This window comes from Procambarus clarkii, chromosome 83 (assembly GCF_040958095.1).
Source record: "Procambarus clarkii isolate CNS0578487 chromosome 83, FALCON_Pclarkii_2.0, whole genome shotgun sequence".
In the NCBI taxonomy this organism is placed as follows: Eukaryota; Metazoa; Arthropoda; class Malacostraca; order Decapoda; family Cambaridae; genus Procambarus; species Procambarus clarkii.
Window position 1 is genome coordinate 3,999,814 of NC_091232.1, and position 23,800 is coordinate 4,023,613.

General features: G+C 48.8%; 1 protein-coding gene across 2 annotated transcripts in view; it reads left to right on the forward strand.

The window, feature by feature from the left end:
• LOC123768739 (mucin-5AC) overlaps positions 1 to 23,800 on the forward strand; it is an 83,171-nt gene that overhangs the window by 14,970 nt on the left and 44,401 nt on the right. For both annotated transcript variants that reach the window (XM_069316297.1, XM_069316298.1), the window contains exons 2-3: positions 10,358 to 10,690; positions 11,530 to 11,595. In XM_069316297.1, coding sequence (XP_069172398.1) covers positions 10,358 to 10,690; positions 11,530 to 11,595 — 399 coding nt within the window. The remainder of the gene's footprint in view (positions 1 to 10,357; positions 10,691 to 11,529; positions 11,596 to 23,800) is intronic.

Below are 23,800 nucleotides of genomic sequence, written 5' to 3' on the forward strand. Positions count from 1 at the left end.
TTCACCGCAGACAATAGTGCCATTTGGATGACTGATCGTTAATTGAAGTTGCACATAATATGAGCAAAATATCGCGCTGTGGCGGGGAATATTTGCGTATTTTGAGTACGGTGCAGTGAGAGGTGCGTGTCGCGGGGTTTCCTCAAACATCATCCCACGGGTATGATTGCTTCCGTTTGTTTACAAGCATGACGTCATTTCCCTCTCCCACGCACACACCGTCTACACCCCTTCCCCTTCCCCTGTTACCCACCCCCCAGCCTTCCCGCCTCCCTTTATGCACACAAACACGTCCTCTGGGCTTGGGCGGGTAAACAGACGTTTGGTGCTGCCCGTGTTGACGTGAGCCTCACTTAATGAAGCTCTCATTCACTCTCCAGCTAACCTCGAGCACTTTTGAGCAGTACTTGGTGTTATAATTTGCAGCCGCTGCTGTCTTGCAGGTGGGAAATATATCTTGGTGCTGTAACTTTCTTGCGTGCTCATTAAGATTGAAACTTCACCTCCAGGATGCTTACTTCATTGTTGAATACTTAAGTGTCTTCCACTCGTCCTTATTCTTGCTCCAGCAACTGTCACAATGTCTAGTTACAAACATCACCTGCGTAAGTAACCTGCCTCTCGTGTGCCCCTGATCCTGGTGCTAGTCATGATTAATGAACCTCGTGGTAGTGTGCATATCATCTTCTGTGTAAACAGGCGCACAAGTGCAGTCATCGGCGTGGGCTTAGGTTTTATGGCTGAGGTGCAGTAGATCATTGAAGTAAGTTTCACAAGAAGAGACAAAGCACACTACCCTGGGGTACGCTGCCACTAATTGGATGGGTTTCAGGCTGCCCCATTGATCCTCTGAACCACTTTGAGGTACCCTTCATTAATGACTACCCTGAGAGTCCGTTCTTGAAGGTACTCGCTTATTAACTGTAGCACAGAGCTCCTCTTCTCGCATTTCCCCCCCCCCCCCTCTTCCTTCTCACTTCTCCACGTACATATTCAATTTTCTATTCGTTTCCTATATTCTCTCCTCTTGTTTGTCTGTTCAATTTTCTGTTTCTGCTGTTCACAAGACTTCTTTATTGATTGACCAGACCACACACTAGAAGGTGAAGGGACGACGACGTTTCGGTCCGTCCTGGACCATTCTCAAGTCGATTGTGATTAGGAAAGATTGATTGATGAAGATTAAGCCACCCAAAAGGTGGCACGGGCATGAATAGCCCATAAGTGGTGGCCCTTTTGAGCCATCACCAGTATCAAGAGCTGATACTGGAGATCTGTGGAGGTGCGACTGCACCCTGCGTGACGGGAGATGTCTCCCGTGGTGATTAGGAAGTAGATGCAGGCAATAAATAGGCTAGAGAGAGGTAAGGAGCAAAGTGTAGTAGAGGTGAAAGTAGTAGGAATAAGAACTGCAGAGGGCCTATTGGCCCATACGAGGCAGCTCCTATTATAACCACCGAATGAGAAGGAGATAGGAATACGAATAAGAAGACGATAGTAAGGGAACGTAAAGAAAACAAAGAACAGAAATGAGAGAAGAGAGAAAGAAAAGGAAAGAGAAAGAAAGATAAATGGAAGGGCAAGCTTATGTTAGGTCACGTTTGTTAGAAAGATTAGAGCATTAGAGCTTTCTTCTCACGTCTCTCCTCAGGCCTCTAGCACTCTTCCTGCAAGCATCAGTGCAGTGTTGTGGTCAGCAGTGACGCGGGTAACACAGCGGGGCCCGGGAAATAGCTGGTCACTGCGGCATTCTGTCTCCCAGACTAGCATTGTTTTTATCGCAGGAGTGTCAAGGTTTAATGGTCCCCGGTAACGGGACCCGCACCACTTCTACCTTATCGTGGCGGACACTAGAGTTAAGTTGACTGCCGGCACTATTGACGGAAGATGTAACCGGAGTTGTCTCTTGTTCCTTGTCTCTTGTCAGCTAACTTGCTCACACAACCTCCACCTTCCCTGTGGTAACCTCCCAGTACCTCCACACTTTAGGCCAGACTGGACGTTGATCCTCGGAGTCACTGAAGGTAATCGCAAGGTAGGTTATATCGAGGTCCCCACCAGGCCGAACTACAGACCTTCCCCAGGATGCAACCCCACAACAGTTACTTAACTCCCAGGTACCTCTTTACTGCTGGGCGAACAGTCCACACATTGGGCACTTACCCCACAGCAATCACTGTGCAAAGATGGGCGACAGTAGCCCCAAGCATCTGGCCTCTAACCTCGTACTGACAGATAGACATATTCTATTTTATAAATTGATAAAAAGATAAGATTAGCATAAATATATATTTTTTAATTTCCATCTCTAGTTATGACTAAACATCCATTGCGTTGTTGGAACTTATTATAATAACTTTTTGCAATTCTAATCTAGAGATGGCACAGGTGACCGCCCCTTACGCCCGTGCCACCTCTTGGGTGGCTTCACCTTCATCAATCAGTCAGTCCCCCCACGCGTCAGGTGAACACATCCACCCCTACAGGTGCCATGTGAACACCCCCTCCCCTCTCTACACGTGCTAGATGGACCCCCTCTCCCCCACATGCCAAGTGAACACCGCCCCACCAAGGAGGGGAGGATCTCTGGGGTCACCATCAGAGGTTACTAGACAGGTGGGGGTGAGAGGGTGTTATTGCCTCTCTCTTTCTAACCTCCTTGTGTCGTGAGTTGCAACAGTACAGTGTATGAGGCCTTTCCCCCTGTGTGAAGCACGGCCCCCTCCCCTGTGTGAAGCACGGCCCCCTCCCCTGTGTGAAGCACGGCCCCCTCCCCTGTGTGAAGCACGGCCCCCTCCCCTGTGTGAAGCACGGCCCCCTCCCCTGTGTGAAGCACGGCCCCCTTCCCTGTGTGAAGCACGCCCCCTCCCTTTTTCTCTGTGAAGCACGGCCCCCTCCCCTGTGTGAAGCACGGCCCCCTCCCCTGTGTGAAGCACGCCTCGTCCCCACAGTGTGGCCGAGCCTTTGTTTGATTGTTGCCGCCGGAGGCAGCTAGTATATTGTGCACCCAATACTCATCCTGTGAGCGATAGCGCAAAAAACATCACAGAGGGCACAAAAAGTCTTTATCAAACCTCAATGGAGATTATTACATAAACAATTTCACCTATCCTTCACGCTTTATAATTACAATGTCAGCTAGTTACAGAGAATGTTCTATTTGATGGGCTATATATCTACAGTAAGTCATTATACATTAATGGTAGGTCTTATCGCTAATACATAATTGTTTGAGCAATGGAGATATTACAGAGTCAGAGGGGAGCTGCTGTTTATTATTAGTCTTCACAATACACTACTTGTTTCTTAATCTCATATGTCGTTTATCTACTGAGAGCGAAATATGGATGCAAGTCTGTGTGGAGCATCCCGGGCACACGGCACCAGGCTCCCTCAAACGTCGTCGTTAGTGTTGCAACTACTGATGTCTTTTATGTGTTGTGGGTACTTGTGTGAGCCTTCTTCACTCCAGCGGAGACACTAGTAACGTGGGTGATTGTCACATGTTCTCTGGCTAGCTCGCCCTTCACACCAGCGGAGACACTAGTAACGCGGTGATTGTCACATGTTCTCTGGCTAGCTCGCCCTGCACTCCAGCGGAGACACTAGTAACGCGGTGATTGTCACATGTTCTCTGGCTAGCTCGCCCTGCACTCCAGCGGAGACACTAGTAACGCGGTGATTGTCACATGTTCTCTGGCTAGCTCGCCCTGCACTCCAGCGGAGACACTAGTAACGCGGTGATTGTCACATGTTCTCTGGCTAGCTCGCCCTGCACTCCAGCGGAGACACTAGTAACGCGGTGATTGTCACATGTTCTCTGGCTAGCTCGCCCTGCACTCCAGCGGAGACACTAGTAACGCGGTGATTGTCACATGTTCTCTGGCTAGCTCGCCCTGCACTCCAGCGGAGACACTAGTAACGCGGTGATTGTCACATGTTCTCTGGCTAGCTCGCCCTTCACTCGGCAGAACAAGACTTGATGTATAGGGTTTAGGAAGTAATTATGACGTTTGTAAAGTTGGCAGGAAATGAAGGTGGTGGAGGATGGCGGGGCGAACTTCCTCGCGTTGTCGATGACAGGCTCCGGAACAGCCAGTAATTATCCGGGTCGAAATAAGTAGGTGAAGATGGTTACAATTGTGTCGCAATATTAGCAAGTAAAGGCAGAATGATAGCGTCCTAAATAATGAGGAGGCTGGAAGTGGTACTGGAATGGCTGGCAGTCACACTCCAAGCACCCTCCACACACCCTACACCCTCCACACACCCTACACGTGTTTACAGTAAACGATATATCTAGCTTAAAAAAGAGGAGCCTAACATTAAATAAAGTCAAGAAATATAAATGGCTCATAATAAAGCCATCTGAACCATGCTACCATGTGATGTATTAGTAAAAACTTAAGCTTTTCCATACTACCGTTTTCTGTACGTCGTTCGTGATATGTCAAGTGGGTTGCTCGGGTTCGTACGTGTCTGGTCATGAAATACCGTTGCTTTTTTCAGTGATAAATGGAGAAAACGGGTTGAATAACGGCTGTATGAAGCCTCGTCTATTAAAGCAAATTTAAGTTAGCTTACTTTTATCTTTAAGATTGGTAGTAAATGGAAGTCCTGACTACGTACTAATTACTCGATCCCTGAGTCACACGGGCGTAGAATACGTATGTAAGACAGTCACATACACGAAAACTTGAGAGCTTACAGTCATGGTTGGTTAAATGGTTATTGGACTTCAACCCAGGTAAGTGCAAGACCACAAAAATAAGAGCAGAAATCAGGAAACCAGGCAATACATAAAGGGAAGAACTTAATAGTTTTAATAAGTAGAAAAGAACCTTGTAGTACATTTAACATCCAATTGATTACCTGAGAGAGCACAAATTGAATCACATGAGCAGCGTGTGTTAGGCTGGCAAGCATCAAGATGATCTTCACGAGCCTAAACATAGATACTTTTATATCCTGAACAAGATAGACTAGTCCCAAAATTACGAGTCTTACGGAAATAACTTGATAGAGCTGCATCTGGGGCTATTGACTTTAGAAGAGTGAATAAATAGTGGTCATAATTCGAACATACAAAGTACTTTGGAGCTTCGATAAAGCAGATACATCGCTTAAGACTTTTCGTTGACCAGCCACTATTCCAGATAACATGTGTGGAAGCTTGACACATAGAGGAGCCATACTGATGCGAGGAAACGCATCTTCAGTGTAGGGGGCAGCAGGCAAGTGGAGTTAAGTACAGGAGTAAATAGCAGGGGAAATTTCATATTAGTTTTACAATCAGATCTGACAGTAAACAAAGGCGTCGTGAGTCATTGCAATAGACGACCAGCACTTTGAAAGTTACCCAGGGGACTGAATGTCGGTCGTACAAACCGAGTTAGTACAAAGCGTGCGTGTGTACCATAGTTGATGGGGCTAGAATCTGGTGCGTTAAACTTTGTGCTCAGTCAATATAGGAAGTGGATGTGTGTGTGTGTTGTAGTGTAGTGTGGTGTGTGTGTGTGTTGTAGTGTACTGTGGTGTGTGTTGTAGTGTGTGTGTGTTGAAGTGGTGGGGGCCTCGTAGCCTGGTGGATAGCGCGCAGGACTCGTAATTCTGTGGCGCGGGTTCGATTCCCGCACGAGGCAGAAACAAATGGGCAAAGTTTCTTTCACCCTGAATGCCCCTGTTACCTAGCAGTAAATAGGTACCTGGGAGTTAGTCAGCTGTCACGGGCTGCTTCCTGGGGGTGGAGGCCTGGTCGAGGACCGGGCCGCGGGGACACTAAAGCCCCGAAATCATCTCAAGATAACCAAGTGTGGTGTGGGTGTGACTAGCTGGGTGTTCGTATGTGTGGAGGAAGGAGGCGTAGCCTAATATTTTATGATAAATTTGGTTGCAAAATAGAACTCGAAACAATAGATATAAATTGAAGAAGTTTATATTTAGGGGTAGACATGATAAATACTTTTGAAAAAGGTGGTAGAGTTATGGAACAAATTATAATAGACGCAGTATCAATGGATTGTTTCAAACCTAGTTATATCTATACATTATTCAAAACTGTGACCCGACCAGGGTTCGAACCTGTATTACCAGGACTCACCCCCTGGCGTTCACAGTACCAATACCACTTCACCAGCGATTGTCTATGAGGATTGGTTGGTCCTGGAGCTTAGTGCGCTCCAGGACCCAACACTCCCCGACAACACTCGTGGTGCTGGCCAACTTGAGCACAGTTTTTATCAAATCCTGGCGCATGCTCGGCTTCCACTGAGCCTACACATGTGGAAGAAAGCTTGAATGGTCCTCAAGCCATGAATCACTAAGAATCACCAAGGCTCGAGATTATATATATATATATATATATATATATATATATATATATATATATATATATATATATATATATATATATATATATATATATATATATATATAATAATGTGTGTATGTTTGGGTGGACACAAACAGTAGGTTCCTCTTGTGGTTCTCTAGACCTTCTACCTTTTATTATGATCTTAAGATACAGAAGCCTGGCCTCGGGCCGGGCTTGGGGAGCAGAACTACTCCCAGAACCCATCAAGTGTTCAGCGTGTATGAGTAAGCAGCGGCCAGCGACTCGAGAAGGTCAGCTCCAAGACAGGGACCCGGGAGGTGTTGACATTAACAGTGAACTGAAAGAATTGCTCACTATCATTCACGAGAATACGGGGCAGTGCTGGTGGGAAAAAAACTGATACAACCAGCTATTGAATTAAATAATCGAATGTTGCAAGGGAGAAAGGCGGAGGAAGAATTGCGCAATTGCAACAGGTGGAGGTAACATAATTGCTTATAGAGGACGGGTTCTGCAGGGTTTCTTCGTCATTGTGAGTGTGCCTCAAGTTGTCTGGGATGCGAGGCGACCTTGGATAGGTTGTTGTGTGACGGCTTTACCACTTATTTCAAGACATTGTTGTAATGTTAACTGGTGGAGTGTTGGGGGAGAAGCGGGGAGGTTAGATCAAGGGCCACCATACTTGGAGATCCACCTCTAATGAGGTGAATCTCCAAGAGGTAATAGAACACCCGAAACTGAGCTTCAACACATTCATGCATGTTTAACCCTCTAACCCTGTCCATGGAGGACAGAAGAAAATGTAAATATGCTGGTTAGCATTGTAAATGTATGGCAACGTCTGTGGTAGAAAATAATAATTATAAAAAAACTGTCATGTATAGACATTTATTGACGATTCTTGTCCAGTCATGGACGGACTCTGTGACGGGTAACATCCCAGGTCACCTGTTGGTCACGTTACGTGCGAGACGTGGGAAAGGTCGCCGCGGCATTTGATTACGTTAGAGGTACGCCAGGCGCCATCTTGACCCAGAATATTACAGACTGCACATTTACTGTTTAAAGTCCTGCATCACAATTTAAATATTCTTTAGCAGTCTTAGATAATGAAATTGTGCGAGAATGATTCTCAGAAAGTATAGTGAAACTACAGGCCCCCTTGTACCTGCCAAATATGGTACCCTGTTACCAGGTAACTGCCAAATATGGTACCCTGGTACCAGGTAACTGCCAAATATGGTACCCTGGTACCAGGTAACTGCCAAATATGGTACCCTGGTACCATTACGTTCCAGACTATATAGTTACCTGGTACCTGTGGCTGAGGAGTGACAAGTCCCCGGCTTCCTGTCTCCATCATTGTATCTTGATTTTTTAGACCTCTAATTACACCGTAAATAGTTTTCTTCGTTCACATGAGTGGTACGATCGTTTATCAATGTTTTTCTTCGGCAATTACCGGCACCAATGCATTTACTCTCTGTAATTAATTTGTTGTTTTGAGTGTCCTTGCAAAGTCGATAAATGTTGTTGTTCTGAAGTTTCTCCTTGAAATATAGGGGCGGTAAATGTGTAGAAAACGGGAGAAAAGGACTTTTTCGCTTAATCATAGAATACTTAAATAACAACACCCAAGGCAAACAGAAAATCAAAATACCGGGGCGGGTGTGTGAGGTTACCGGGGCGGGTGTGCAAGATAACACGCTCTTACTTCACTCTTCTCGTTGACCTTAACTAGGAAACTTCAAATGGTTGAGAGGTTTGCAGCGAGGCTCGTCCTAGAATTACGAGCGATGGGGCAGGAACACGGAAAGAGTTAAGCTCTAACGTCACTGGAGAGAGAGATATAGAGACGACCCTTTCTAAAAAAAAAAAAAACAGTGCCAGACCAATCGGGCTGTGGTGGGCATAAGGGCCTGCGGGCCGCTCCAAGCAACAGCCTGGTGGACCAAACTCTCACAAGTCAAGCCTGGCCTCGGGCCGGGCTTGGGGAGTAGACCTCCCAGAACCCCATCAAGCAGGTATCAATCAGAGAGAGAGAGAGAGAGAGAGAGAGAGAGAGAGAGATGGATGGATGGATGGATGATAGAGAGCGATAAAATACTTGCGTGGGTTGAAAGAGTGAAAAAATGGAAAAGGGAAAAGATGTGGACAATGAATAATAATAGAGCAAGAGGACATAGATGGAAGCTTCAGAAACCAATGAACCTTGGAGATGTTTGAAGGCTTTCTTTTAGAGTAAGTTTAGTAGGTAAGGGAATGAACTAAATGAACATGTAGATATTATAGAGGTCAGGAGTCATAGCATTAGACAAGCAGCGGCTAGAAAGGCGGGGTCAAAGAGCTAAAGCTTCATTCATCTCTTCTAAAGCAGAGACAAATAGGCAAGTACATAGCGAACTAGCAGAGTTCTACCTACAGAGCTCATTGCAACTTTATAGACCGGAATTCCTAGCTAATTCTTCACATTCCTCTCCCCCACTTTACTTTCCTTTCTTTGTTTCTTTCTCTGATATTTATTTCCGCCTTATCCATTTTTTCCTTGTTCTCTTCGTTCAATTTTTTTTTTATTTTCCTCTTTGTTCACCATTATAAGAGAAAGTGAGGAGGACCGCAGTTCCCACCAGCCCTTCTCCTTCACCTTCTCTTGTCTCCCTTTATTTATATTTCCTCTGTCTCCAACATGTATAACCCCTTCAAGAATCTTCCCCACTGAGAGCATGTCACCCCGCCTTCCCGCCAAAACTGTTGTCGGGATCCCGTCACCACAAACACATCTTTCCCTGATACAGGGGCTAGTCTTCCCCAGTACAAGCCTGCCAACCCTCCCGGACTGGGCGTCTGGAGACTAGCCTCTTAACACCGTGATGTCATTGAAGAAAACAATCTCTTCCGGGAGGCTGGTGGTGTTGGTACTCTTGTGTGCAGGATGAGCAGCGGTGAGGCCGGAAGCTGGCCCAGAATAGGCGGGAAACATGTTCAAAATAAAAGTATCTTGGTGATACTTAAGTTATCCTGAGATTTAAGTTCAAGTTAGATTAGATTCACAGCCTTTAAGCATTAATTGTTGTAATTATCAACGTAGGAGAGGGGGGACCTGCTGCCTGGGTAACAGCTTCTCCCCCGAATCAACCTACCCTGGCTTTGTGCCCTGATGAGGCCACTCCAGACCGACAACCAAAGCGCAACTCCATAGTCTCCTGAGACTGATAGATGCCTACTACTATAGCTTTTCAAATGTAAGCTAAAAATATTATATAGTATTTAAAGTTTATTTCTTTCGTGAGCTTACGGGGAGTGTGTAAAAGCCCTGAGGTGATCCTGAAGGTTCTTTGTGCTGGTGGAAAGCATGTTGAGCGCGTCCCCTCAAAGGGAAGCTTTTAGTTCGGAATGTTGTACTGTTGCTTATGATCTGTGGTTGGCCAGAGCCGCTGCCAGCCGTGGAGTGCGGGGGATTTTTTTTTTTATTAAGTTATGAGGTACATCTGCGGGGGATGAAGTTACTGACCGCCGTCCCTCTCTCAAGCCTCAAGCCAAGAGTTGGCGCTGGCATGATCAATTGGGCTGTTGATGTTAGGAATCTATTCCTCGCTTAATTTTCTTTTTCTGCCTTCTTTATTTTATCTTTGTTTCCAGTCCACGTGCGCCTGGTCTCTAATTTCTCCTTCCCCGTGTTCCGTATTCTTCTTCCGTGGTATATATACAGCAGGATACGGTATACATACAGCCCCGCTCCTGTGCCAGGTAAGCTACTGGCTCACCATAGCCAGTGCTACTTGCCCCGCTCCTGTGCCAGGTAAGCTACGGGCTCACCATAGCCCGTGCTACTTGGAACTTGTTCCGAGTAGCTGAATCTATAACAACAGATATACATACCGTAGCAACAAGAAAATTTGCTCATCTTAAGTTTTCACCAACAGCTGCTGATGTGCCTGGGGGGGGGGGCATAATGCAACTTACTTTTATCAGACAGATGTTAACACGTGTGTAGGTTAATTCCTGTGTTTTCTCTCTCAACAGATGCTCAAGTACGTGCAGGTGTCGCCGTACCGGAGCACGTCCGCCCTGGGGGTGGTGCGACGCCCGGGGGAGGGAGGGGTGGGGGACGACTCTGTCACCCTCTCCTCCCCCTCCACCCGCACCTCCTCCGCCTCCAGCCACGCCTACGCCGCCTCGTCCTCGGGGTCGTCCTCGGGGTCGTCCTCGGGGTCGTCCTCGGGGGCAGGGGCGGGGCGAGTGGTGGGGCGGGCAGACAGTGTTAGCCTCAACAGCTCCATGTCGTGCTCCAGTCTGAGTCAAGACCCACTCAGCTCCCGCTCCTCCTCCTCCACCTCCCTTCACGACACCTCCAAGGTCAGTCCCGGTACACAACACCCGGTACACCTGCACTGGGAGTACTGGTACACAACACCCGGTACACCTACACTGGGAGTCCAGGTACACAACACCCGGTACACCTACACTGGGAGTACCGGTACACCTGCACTGGAAGTACTGGTACACAACACCCGGTACACCTACACTGGGAGTCCCGGTACACAACACCCGGTACACCTACACTGGGAGTACCGGTACACCTACACTGGGAGTCCCGGTACACAACACCCGGTACACCTACACTGGGAGTCCCGGTACACAACACCCGGTACACCTACACTGGGAGTCCCGGTACACAACACCCGGTACACCTACACTGGGAGTCCCGGTACACAACACCCGGTACACCTACACTGGGAGTCCAGGTACACAACACCCGGTACACCTACACTGGGAGTCCCGGTACACAACACCCGGTACACCTACACTGGGAGTCCCGGTACACAACACCCGGTACACCTACACTGGAAGTCCAGGTACACAACACCCGGTACACCTACACTGGGAGTACAGGTACACAACACCCGGTACACTTACACTCGAGTACACAGTTACCAACTGTTTCCTACTCCAATAGTGTATCTGTCTGTCTGTGTGTCTGAGTATGTGTCTCTTTGGTTTACTTTTGTGTCATAATAATGGTTGTCTTATACTGTAGAGTATATGTATTTGTTTATATATTCTTGTGCACTAACTTGATGTATATTGAGACTGTTGGCGTGCGTCGGGTTGTGGCTTTGTGATGGCTTTTCAGTGTCTGATCTTTGGGTCTTGTGCCTTGTGTTGTAAAGTTGTACTTCTGTGTTGTGTTTCAGACTGTCTCTATACCACCCACCACCACCACCACCAGCAACAACAACAACAACGCATCTACGGCTAAGGTAAGTCTAAGTGTCTTGTCTTAAAGAGAGTAGAGTGACGGGGAAGTGTAGTGTTAAATGATTTGTTGTTGAGGAGGAAGGTGGGGCCTAGGTGGCCGGCCCCCCCGTGTATGGCCCAGGTGGCCGGCCCCCCCCCCCCCACCCCGTGTATGGCCCAGCCTTGTTGGCCACATACACCTGGCCTCTCGCCGGAAATGACTGCACCTTGCGCAAGTTGTGCCAGATAAACGACACAAGAAAATATATATATATATATGCTGGTTAGTATTGTAAATGTGCGGCCACGTCTGTGGTTAGATAATAATAAAAGTAAAAACCAAACAAAAAATTATTAGATGCTTGGTGAGGCCGGGCTCCCCGCCAGGTGAGGCCGGGCTCCCCGCCAGGTGAGGCCGGGCTCCCCGCCAGGTGAGGCCGGGCTCCCCGCCAGGTGAGGCCGGGCTCCCCGCCAGGTGAGGCCGGGCTCCCCGCCAGGTGAGGCCGGGCTCCCCGCCAGGTGAGGCCGGGCTCCCCGCCAGGTGAGGCCGGGCTCCCCGCCAGGTGAGGCCGGGCTCCCCGCCAGGTGAGGCCGGGCTCCCCGCCAGGTGAGGCCGGGCTCCCCGCCAGGTGAGGCCGGGCTCCCCGCCAGGTGAGGCCGGGCTCCCCGCCAGGTGAGGCCGGGCTCCCCGTCAGGTGAGGCCGGGCTCCCCGCCAGGTGAGGCCGGGCTCCCCGCCAGGTGAGGCCGGGCTCCCCGCCAGGTGAGGCCGGGCTCCCCGTCAGGTGAGGCCGGGCTCCCCGCCAGGTGAGGCCGGGCTCCCCGCCAGGTGAGGCCGGGCTCCCCGCCAGGTGAGGCCGGGCTCCCCGCCAGGTGAGGCCGGGCTCCCCGCCAGGTGAGGCCGGGCTCCCCGCCAGGTGAGGCCGGGCTCCCCGCCAGGTGAGGCCGGGTTCCCCGTCAGGTGAGGCCGGGCTCCCCGCCAGGTGAGGCCGGGCTCCCCGCCAGGTGAGGCTGACCCAATACTTAACTCTATATAAATAGGTGCAAACCATCAAAGCTCTAATAATGTGTTAACAAGTTAATCAAGACAAATTGTGACAATGTATTAAAATGGAACAAGTGTATATGACTTATGTGGAGGTGAATATTGGTGTACTGTTGGTGGTGGAGGAGCGGAACATTGTGGGAGACAGCGGCGCTCAAGTTAATACTTAGTCTACCGTGAAGGGTTTACGGGTACTTGCCTAGTTGTACTCACCTGACTCTGCGAGCGGGGGGGGGGGGGGGTTGAGTCTTGTCTTGTTCGTCCCGCTTCTCAACCATCGGTCAACCGGTGTGCAGGTTTCTGAGCCTATTGGTATCCATCATCTCTATATTTGAAGCTTTGTATGCAGTCGGCCCACTAGTTGGCATGGGGGCACCGCACCCCCATTAAGGGAACTAGTAATTTCCCACAATAAAGGGGGGTTTCCTTTTCCCCATTTCCCTTTGCGCAGGTGACATGCGCACTCATTACTCAGGTTCATGCGCACAACCTGTACACCAGGTTATTAAAGATTGTGTGGCGGATCCAAGGAGGTAAATTCTCATAAATGCAGATGAGTATCATCCACTCATCTTCATTTGTTCATCACCATATCTCCCACCTATCACCAGCCACCGTCAATACACGTGAAATCTTTGGCTTTCCAATTTCATACGTAATGAGATCTTGAACGCTTCCTCTACTTCTACCTACCCGTTTGCTAGCATAGTGCACCCAAGGGCACTATGGTCTGACGTGACACTGATATGACAGTATACTCCCAGAGTCGAGTACCGCGTTAATTCGCCAGATGGTCCACCCACTGCTCGCTCGAATCTAACTTACCCACTAGTTGGCCTTCTCCTTGGGAGTCATCCTGCGCATCCGGTGACTCCTTTGACATCGCCTGGGAAGCCTGTGTGCGATTTTCCCACAGGACTTGTTGGCCTCTTGTTGTGACGGGTGGTTCCTGGCGGGGGCGTCGGGACGGCTCTGCTTGAAGGACAGTTTTTCCGCGTCACTAGACCCAAGCCTGCGGCTGGGACGGGGCCTTGGAAATATTACCTAGTTTCCCCATGACTGAAACTGGCGGCATGATATGACTGCATGGACTGCGGCTGTGGGAAGAAGACACAATGGTGTCTGCGTGAGACGGGGGATGTCTTGCTACAGGTTCCAGGGAGCGAGTAGCCTTTCTAGAGATTTTTCTTGAAAGAAAATGTATGGTGTATGTGTACGGGACCTCCGCCCTTACCCAGCTGAACGACAGGCGAGGAACACGTGTTCGTTCGTAGAGGATTCGTCAAGCATTTACGTGTTCTATTAGGAAACCTCTACGTCTTTCCTCTGTATTTAGTAAACAGGGGCCAGATTCACGAAGCAGTTACGCAAGTACTTACGAACCTGTATATCTTTTCTCAATCTTTGACGGCTTTGTTTACAATTATTAAACAGTTAATGAGCTCCGAAGCACCAGGAGGCTGTTTATAACAATAACAACAGTTGATTGGCAAGTTTTCATGCTTGTAAACTGTTTAATAAGTGTAAACAAAGCCGTCAAAGATTGACGAAAGGTGTACACGTTCGTAAGTACTTGCGTAACTGCTTCGTAAATCTAGCCCCAGATTATGAGCTTTGAAACTCTGCGAAGTCGCACTCGATCTAAGGTTAATACTGTTATAGACAATCTTGTAGTTCATATTTTGTTATAGAAGCAAACCAAGCCGCCAAGATCACCTTGTCGTGCCAGCTCGGATATTGGGACCGGTGGTGTGGGAACATTCAAGTTAGTGAATCTGGTCGAATCCTGGGCTGGTCCGGTCGACTGTATCACGTGACACGGGGTTGGTAGGCAAGTCTTGGTGGGGAGGTGGGGGGGGGGGTGTTGTGAGCGCCCTGGTGACAGTGCTGAGGTAGAGGGTCCTGGATCATGACTAGGGTAACCTGGGCTCTCCTAACCTGCCGCCGCTTGTCTCACTGCCTCTTTAATTTGATTTGCGGGCCGCTCCAAGCAACGGCCTGTTGTTGACCAGACCACACACTAGAAGGTGAAGGGACGACGACGTTTCGACTTGAGACTTGTTTTCTGTCGACTTGTTTCTCACAATAGACTTGAGAATGGTCCAGGACGGACCGAAACGTCGTCGTCACTTCACCTTCTAGTGTGTGGTCTGGTCAACATACTTTAGCCACGTTATTGTGACTCATCGCCTGCAAACAGCCTGTTGGATCAAGTTATTACAAGTCGAGCCGGGCTTCAGGTCGGGCTCGGGGGGTAGAACAGCTCCCAGAACCCCCTCCAGCCTTTGACTCTCTGCACCTATTTTCACATTCAAATTACGACTTTTTACACCGAAAATATGCCAATTACTGAAAACGGCGATGGGTCATATTTAGCCCAAACCCCCCTGCAGTTTTCAAAATATCTGAAATGTCGGAAATTTGACTCCTGAGTGTGGTCTTTGAGCCGAATTTTGACTCTGCAACTATTTTCATTTTCAAATTACGAATTTTTATACCGAAAATATGCCAATTACTGAAAATGGCGATGGGTCATATTTTGCCCAAACCCCCCTGCAGTTTTCAAAATATCTGAAATGTCTGAAATTTGACTCCTGAGCGTGATTTTTGAGCCGAATTCTGACTCTGCCCCTATTTTTATTTTCAAATTACGACTTTTTATACCGAAAATATACCAATTACTGAAAACGGCGATGGGTCATATTTTGCCCAAACCCCCCTGCAGTTTTCAAAATATCTGAAATGTCGGAAATTTGACTCCTGAGCGTGATTTTTGAGCCGAATTCTGACTCTCTGCATCTATTTTCATTTTCAAATTACGACTTTTTATACCGAAAATATGCCAATTACTGAAAACGGCGATGGGTCATATTTTGCCCCAAACTCCCCTACAGTTTTCAAAATATCTGAAATGTCGGAAATTTGACTCCTGAGCGTGATTTTTGAGCCGAATTCTGACTCTCTGCACCTATTTTCATTTTCAAATTACTACTTTTTATACCGAAAATATGCCAATTACTGAAAACGGCGATGGGTCATATTTTGCCCAAACCCCCCTGCAGTTTTCAAAATATCGTAAATGTCCGAAATTTGACTCCTGAGTGTGATTTTTGAGCCGAATTCTGACTCTCTGCACCTATTTTCATTTTCAAATTACGACTTTTTATACCGAAAATATACCAATTACTGAAAACGGCGATGGGTCATATTTTGCCCAAACCCCCCTGCAGTTTTCAAAATATCTGAAATGTCGGAAATTTGACTCCTGAGCGTGATTTTTGAGCCGAATTCTGACTCTCTGCATCTATTTTCATTTTCAAATTACGACTTTTTATACCGAAAATATGCCAATTACTGAAAACGGCGATGGGTCATATTTTGCCCCAAACTCCCCTACAGTTTTCAAAATATCTGAAATGTCGGAAATTTGACTCCTGAGCGTGATTTTTGAGCCGAATTCTGACTCTCTGCACCTATTTTCATTTTCAAATTACTACTTTTTATACCGAAAATATGCCAATTACTGAAAACGGCGATGGGTCATATTTTGCCCAAACTCCCCTGCAGTTTTCAAAATATCGTAAATGTCCGAAATTTGACTCCTGAGTGTGATTTTTGAGCCGAATTCTGACTCTCTGCACCTATTTTCATTTTCAAATTACGACTTTTTACACCGAAAATATGCCAATTACTGAAAACGGCGATGGGTCATATTTTGCCCAAACCCCCCTGCGGTTTTCAAAATATCTGAAATGTCGGAAATTTGACTCCTGAGCGTGATTTTTGAGCCGAATTCTGAGACTCCAGGTATGCCATGACTTCCATCAGTGGACGTGTTGCTACCTGCCTGCTTCTTCTTACCTTCTCATGTCTACTCCTGTTGACCTGACTCCATGACCTACCATGGCGTAGTTGACCTCGCCTGGCCTGCATGGTTCCTATTGGTCACCCTCCTCCACCTCGCCACACTTCCTCCACAGTTGCCTGCTCTCGGAAACACTTCTGAAAACTGAAAACAGAACTGAAAAGTGCAGAGTTGTATAACAAAAGTGTCCGAACAAAGAGGGTTGAACACATTATTGGCAAACATTCACTCTGCTGGTCTTGGGACAAGGACAATTCCTGATGAAAATTGTGTAAAATTTATACTTCCTGATGAAAGTATAAATTCCGAGAACCATTAGAAGGCATCGCAGCACAGCCTGGTTGGTACCTGGTTGATGGGGTTCTGGGAGTTCTTCTACTCCCCAAGCCCGGCCCGAGGCCAGGCTCGACTTGTGAGAGTTTGGTCCACCAGGCTGTTGCTTGCAGCGGCCCGCAGGCCTACATACCCACCACAGCCTGGTTGGTCCGGCACTCCTTGGAGGAATAAATCTAGTTTCCTCTTGAAAATGTCCACGGTTGTTCCGTGGAGACGGAGCCAGACGTGTTCCCCTGAAATAATAACAAAGACACACCGAGTCCCTTAATGTTTGGTCGTGTCCAGTCACGTTGAACTATGTTGGGGTGATCTGAAGGCCACGTTACCTCCTGGTTGGTGGTCTGATCAACCAGGCTGTTTAGACATCCTGCTCGCAGCCTGACGTATGAATCACCGGCCAGGTCTCCAATAGACCACGCAGTTGACGGTCTGTTTGGTCGCCGCACGCAACTGCACGCAATCCAACAATGCGAATCACAAATGGCTGATCAGGCGCCCTTTGAAGGTGTTCATGAAATTCGCTCTTGAACACAGAGGTCTATTATTTAAGCTCCTCATATTAGAGGAGCCGGTCGGCCGAGCGGACAGCACGCTGGACTTGTGATCCTGTGGTCCTGGGTTCGATCTCGGGCGCCGGCGAGGAACATTGGGCAGAGTTTCTTTCACCCTATGCCCCTGTTACCTAGCAGTAAAATAGGTACCTGGGTGTTAGTCAGCTGTCACGGGCTGCTTCCTGCGGGTGGAGGCCTGGTCGAGGACAGGGCCGCGGGGACACTAAAAAGCCCCGAAATCATCTCAAGATAACCTCAAGATAGGAAAAACGCTGAAAAGCCCTGGGACCCCTTAATACTCACAGAATAGTCTTAAATACTTATTGCCACTTGTTAATGGGGCTATTTAGCACCTCTGGCATGCCTCTTGTAGGCATGCCAGAGGTGGAGTTATCCCCGTGTGTGGATTTGGAACCAGTCCCTCTAATATTTTCCAGGTGTAAAGTATGTTGTAACTCGCGCCTGCATTGCACAAATTGTTGGTGATGGTGGGGGGGGGGGAGTGGATTGGTGTGGAGGTTGTATGTTGAACTTGAAGAGGGAGGGAGGGGGTGACGGGTCGGGGTCCAGGAGCCACCACCCACCTTGCTCCCCACCGTGGGAACCAGCCACGCCCCCCACCCCATACCCCTTCCACTCCCTACTCACTCATGGATTCTCATTATGACTCGTTCGTCGACATATTCGCATGTATCCCCCCTCATTCGCTTTTTGCTTTGTTGTTCACGTTCTCTATTAACCGTCGTCGTGCCCCGCCCACTCTGGGAACCACGCCCACTGCGGGAGTGTGCAGGGCGGGGCGTAGCGGCCACCGTGGGAACATTAGTGTACAGTGTCAGGTACAGAGGGGCTGCTGTACTCACTCATACTCTAGTTTTTTTATCCTTCTCTTCCACCTCCCTTCCTGTTTTCCTATTCTTTGTCCTCCACCTCTTCTCTCCTATACCCCCCTCTATTCCTACTCTTTATTTACTCCTTCTTTCTCCTTCACCGTCCTCTTGTTCCTTCATCGTCCTCTTCTACCTTCACATTCCTCTTTTGCCTTCACAATGTTCCTCTGTCTTCCCCACCGCCCCTCCCCCCCCCTCGCCAACCACTTGGGCTGGACGGTAGAGCGACGGTCTCGCTTCATGCAGGTCGGCGTTCGATTCCCGACCATCCAAGTGGTTGGGCACCATTCCTTCCCCCCCCCCCCCCCGTCCCATCTCATCCTTATCCTGACCCCTTCCCAGTGCTATACAGTCGTAATGGCTTGGCGCTTTCCCTTGATACGGGCTCACCATAGCCCGTGTTACTTGGAACTTTTTGTTCCAGGTAGCGAATCTTTAACAACAACAACATCCCCTGATAGTTCCCTTCCCTTCCCCCCCGCCCCCCTCCCTGCTCCTCCAAGCATAACTCGGGTATAGTTACTTCAGAAGACTTGCTTGTTTCTTTTCCGTGGGAGAACCCGGCCAAGATGGGAGTATGTGAAGGTTATCGTCCTGGCGGTGTCTGACGGGTGAAACCAGCAGGTGTGGGGTTCCTACATACACTGAGGTGCTTCCCGAGGTCTACCTTGACTTGTGCTCGTTCCGGGGGTCAGTGCCTCCCGCGGCCCGGTCTAGTCTGCTGCTTTCATGTCTTCCTGCAGCACTCGACAGTCCTCTGTTCTTGTATATCTCATTACCTTTGAGTCATCTGTCAGTATAGCTTAACTAACATAAGTCACACAGGAGTCAAAGGAATTGACTTTTGTAGTGTAGTAGTTACAAGTTGCATTGCCTTAACATTTGTGTTGCTGTGAGTGACCAACATTCTGGTTGGCCAGACCACCAAGCAAGAAGCGTGGTCACTGTGTGGTCTAGAGACCAAACCGCGGGGACACTGATCTTCGGAGCCAAGCCAACATAACCGCAAGGAACTATATACAGTAGATAAAGTTGAGATAACCGGTTAGGATTTTGGAACATAAGAATCAAGGTAACTGCAGAGGGCCTATTGGCCCATACGTTGCTGCTCCTATTTATTTCCAGCCAATTATTCAGGAAAATGTCATCCTGAATAAAATGTCTTAAACACTAGTGACAATTGTATCTTAAGAGGACGGTAGATGATGTACATGACACTGTAGAGGTTTATTGTCCCATGAGAGGCAGCTACTGTTTTCTACTCAGTCCTCTTCCTCAGTCCTCAGTCCAAACTATATGAATGAGTTTGGGTGGATATAGATGAGAGTTGCCTGGTATAAGTCAATAGGCTTTCTGCAACTTCCTTTATTATTATGTTCTTAAGAGGCTACTTATGTGTTTGTTCAATCTAAACTCTTAATTTAAAGGAATTTTTTTGAGTCCTATCTAGAATTTCCATTTTGAGAACCCCCTGTTTATCCGTGACATTAAACCCACCCCGTTAAAGTCTAGCGTGACTGAAGAACCACAAATCATATGGGTTAACCCGGGGGGGGGGGGGGACCAGGAGGCGGCCTAGGCCTACTGAACTAGAGTCAGCCAGGAAGTGTCCAGGATTATAGCTGCAATGGTGAAAGTACAGGCGAGCCGGGCCAGGGTTGAGAAAATTACCTGGACTCTCTCGCCAGGAATGCGGTTATGTACTGACGTGTTTAATAAAAAGAGGAGAAACACTTGTTGCTCGCAGTGATTTAAAGTAGTGAAAAGACGCAAAGTGCCGGTGTTGACTTCCTACCTAACTGTTGACTACACGTTGTTGGTTCCGGTGATCAGCGTGCCCGTGGCCCTGTCTTTGACCAGACTTCCTGTCTCCAGGTGCCGACAGGAAGTCTGGTCAAGTCTGCTGGATTTAATAGGCTGTAGGTCCATACGTGGACCTTAGGGACCATGTCGGGCTCCCAACACGTGTACGCACATGCCACGGACGGTCAGTTACAGGCACTACTTTGGTTGGTTTCGAGCGTCGGGGCGGGGCGGCGGTGCCGGCCCCCAGGGGATCCACGACCCAGTGCCACGAGGCTTCCTCTACCACCTGACTGCCTCCAGGGGCCATAACCTTCACTCCCGGATACCTGCAGACCTGTGTAATGTACCAGCCGCTTTACCTTACCCTACTGTACACTCGACAGTTTCCCCACGCACTACCCACCACTTTACTTCCCACAGGATGCGTAACCCAAATACGCGAGTGACCGTCTCACATACGCCAGCACCACCCTCCTCCCCTCCCCCGGGCCTTACCTGGGCCACCATTCCTGGGCTCCTGCCCTTGGGGACCTGCCCTCGGGGCCCTCCCGTCCCCAGGGCCCCTTCCCCCGGGCCCTCCCGTCCCCAGGGCCCCCTCCCCGGGCTGGGAAAGAGGAATGGGCGGGATGTATTTAATGTTAAGCCTTATTTTACTGAACATCTGTATAAGTACATTTAGGCGATGGTTCTGGGGATCAATGTTCCCGCGGTTCGGTCTCTGACCTGGCTGCTGGTTGACAGTTTGATCAGCCAGACTGTTGACGATACCTGCACGCAGTAGAACAGTCCTATTGATCATGTACCCTTTGGGATTGTTCACCCAGCTCTCTCTAACACAGTTAACTGTTAGCAATGACATGGTAAAGACACTTGGTGTTGTACAGTCGGCGTCCAGTCACCCAGGTCACTACGGGTCACTACAGGTCACCACAGGTCACTACAAGTCACCACAGGTCACTACAAGTCACCACAGGTCACCACAGGTCACTACAAGTCACCACAGGTCACCACAGGTCACTACAAGTCACCACAGGTCACCACAGGGTAACACCATGCGTCGCTCGGCCACCATACTGGTGGCAAAGGTTCCTCTACATAAACACGATTTATTTATTGAAATGTATTTGACTGAAAAATGCATATATATATATATATATATATAAATTTAAACATGAAAACAGCATTTGTCTAATTATAATGAAATTTCTCCAGCTTTGAATGGCACTGTTAGTGTGCAACAATATTGCCTCGAGGAAGCACTAGTCTTCAAAAGTACCATCACTGGTTTAGCAAGTGTTGTTTAAACATTTGTTCTTGTCCAACCTGTCATGTCTTGCCGTTGTTCCTTACAAGTAGGCTAACAGTCTTAGTGCCATGACAGCATAAGACGCGTGGCAGTCAACCCCGGTGTATAGCCTAGACTTTGCCTTGTAAAGTCTACGCTATACTACCTTATCTGCTCGGGCTGCCGCTCAACCGAGGTTGTCGTGGTTGAGCGGTTGAGCGTGGTTGAGCTTCCCTTTCCCTTCACCCACACCCACTCCCTTCTCGCCTATTAACCTCCCTCCTACCTATTTTAATTAGTTTAGTTCATGTATCATGCACCCCATACCCATCCTGTGGGCGGTAGTGGAAAGGGTTACAGAGGCACATAATGGGCTCAGGGATTGAACCCCACAATTCATTTAGTTAAGCAAGTTACAATCTTGATGAGCTAGTGGCAAAATTCGTTGCACACCGTCACATCCTGCCTATTGGCGTATAAATCCATCACCACAGCCGCGACGGATGCCAATTGTGGCATACTTTCACCCGTTTCCCCCTGGCCCCTTGTGGCGGCGTGCGGCCCGACCCGCGCACGCGGGCCCCTGTTTGATGGGCCGCGGCCAGGCTCTTTGTCTCCCTGTAGTTTGTTATATATGGTGACAGTGCTTCTTGTGTATGCGGGGAGACAGCTCCAGCTCCTGGGCCCCCTACTTATAGCTGCCTGTAAATTGGTGTAACTACACTCAACCTACCTTGAGGTGGTTATCAAAGCTAACCTCTCGCTAAGGTTGCCTTGAGGTTATCTTTATATGAGTTCGGGGCTTAGCGTCCTCGCGGCCCGGTCCTCGACCAGGTCTTCTTTTCGTTACACATCCCCAGTAAGCAGCCCGTAGCAGCTGTCTAACTCCCAGGTACCTATTTACTGCTAGGTGAACAGGATCATCAGGGTGAAAGAAACTCTGCTCATTTGTTTCCGCTTCAACCGGGAATCGAACCCGGAACCTTAGGACTACGAATCCCAAGCGCCGTCCACTCAGCTGCAAGGCCCCCCCCCCCCATGGTTCACATAACTGTACTAAACGGTGGCGAATTGCAGCCAAGTTCAAGCCTGAGGTAAATATGCTGGTGTCAGTATATTTGTTAGCCGGCGGGCTGTACTTGTCAGCAGTTGTCAGCCGGATGTTAGAGGTTGACAGCCGGTGGTGTCAGCCGTCACCCGTACATATTTTTGAAAAGTTCACGTCTTGGTTCAGGTTCGGCATTTCAGGTGTGTTTTATTTTGGTATAAAGTTGTGGTTGTTAGTGGTATAAGGAGCGGTGGCGCCGCCGTGTCCGGCAGGTCAGAGCCTCTTGTGCTCCACTGAGTCACTCGTCAAGAGCCTCCTCCTCCTCCTCCTCAACGCTTCCCTCAAAACCCACAAGTGCTTTATTTCTAGACTTGACCTTTGCCCGCTGGTGGTCAGCCGGGCTGCGATTCTTACGTCAGACTCTTGAGTACAGGCGTCCAAATACCTGGTCGGCCAGACCATCAACCAGGAGGCCTAGTAGGCCGCGGGGACACGGGTCATTGGCACCACCTCCAGGTAACCTCCAGGTGAGGTATCCTCCTGATACCTAAAAGCCAACGTCACCACTGAATTCACAGGGAGTTGCAGCACCCCTCCTGTGCCAGGTAAGTTACGGGCTCACCATAGCCCGTGCTACTTGGAACTTTTGTTCCGAGTAGCTGAGTCTAAAACAACAACAACAAACTGAAATCAGAATTTCCACTTAAGGAGAGAAGGTATTATTTCATCCTCTGGTGATAAGGATCTAACCGACCGTTTCTTTTATATAGGCAAATTTGTTGACATTGTATAAAAGTATATTACTTCTATATATATACTTTTAATATATAAAAGCAAACAAAATTTGTTAAGAACATCATGCACCTTGAATCTACCTGGTGGTGGCTACGTGTATCAGTGTTCCCGCAGCCCGGCCTCACAGTCTGATCACTCAAACTGTTGGTCGCCCGTGCTCGCATTCCGCCGTTGTATCCACAGCCTAGTTAATCAAGTACCCGTTTCATCAATCACGCTTGCTTACTGCTCCAGTGTGTCTTGACACAGGTGAGTGAGCATGCGGGCCGCTCCCAGCAACAGCCTGTTACACCCAGGTATAACAAGTCAGGGCGGGCTTGGAGAGTAGAACAACTCCCAGAGCCACTCTAGGTATACTCCACGTGGGCTTGAGTGCAAGCGGCAAGCTGAGTGTCTCAGTAGGTAAGACGGGACGTTGCCTCGCCCAGGATACACTTGGTGTGTTGAGGAGGAGTTGGTGAGGGTGTTGTGTGGCCCAGCTCCCGTCCACACCTGCCCTAAGTGGGTATACCTCGCTGGTGGGCTCAGCTACACACACACTTGGCGCAGGTGTTGGGGCTGATGTTGGTGTACCTGTGTTTGTCTCAATATCAACATATATATGTTGTG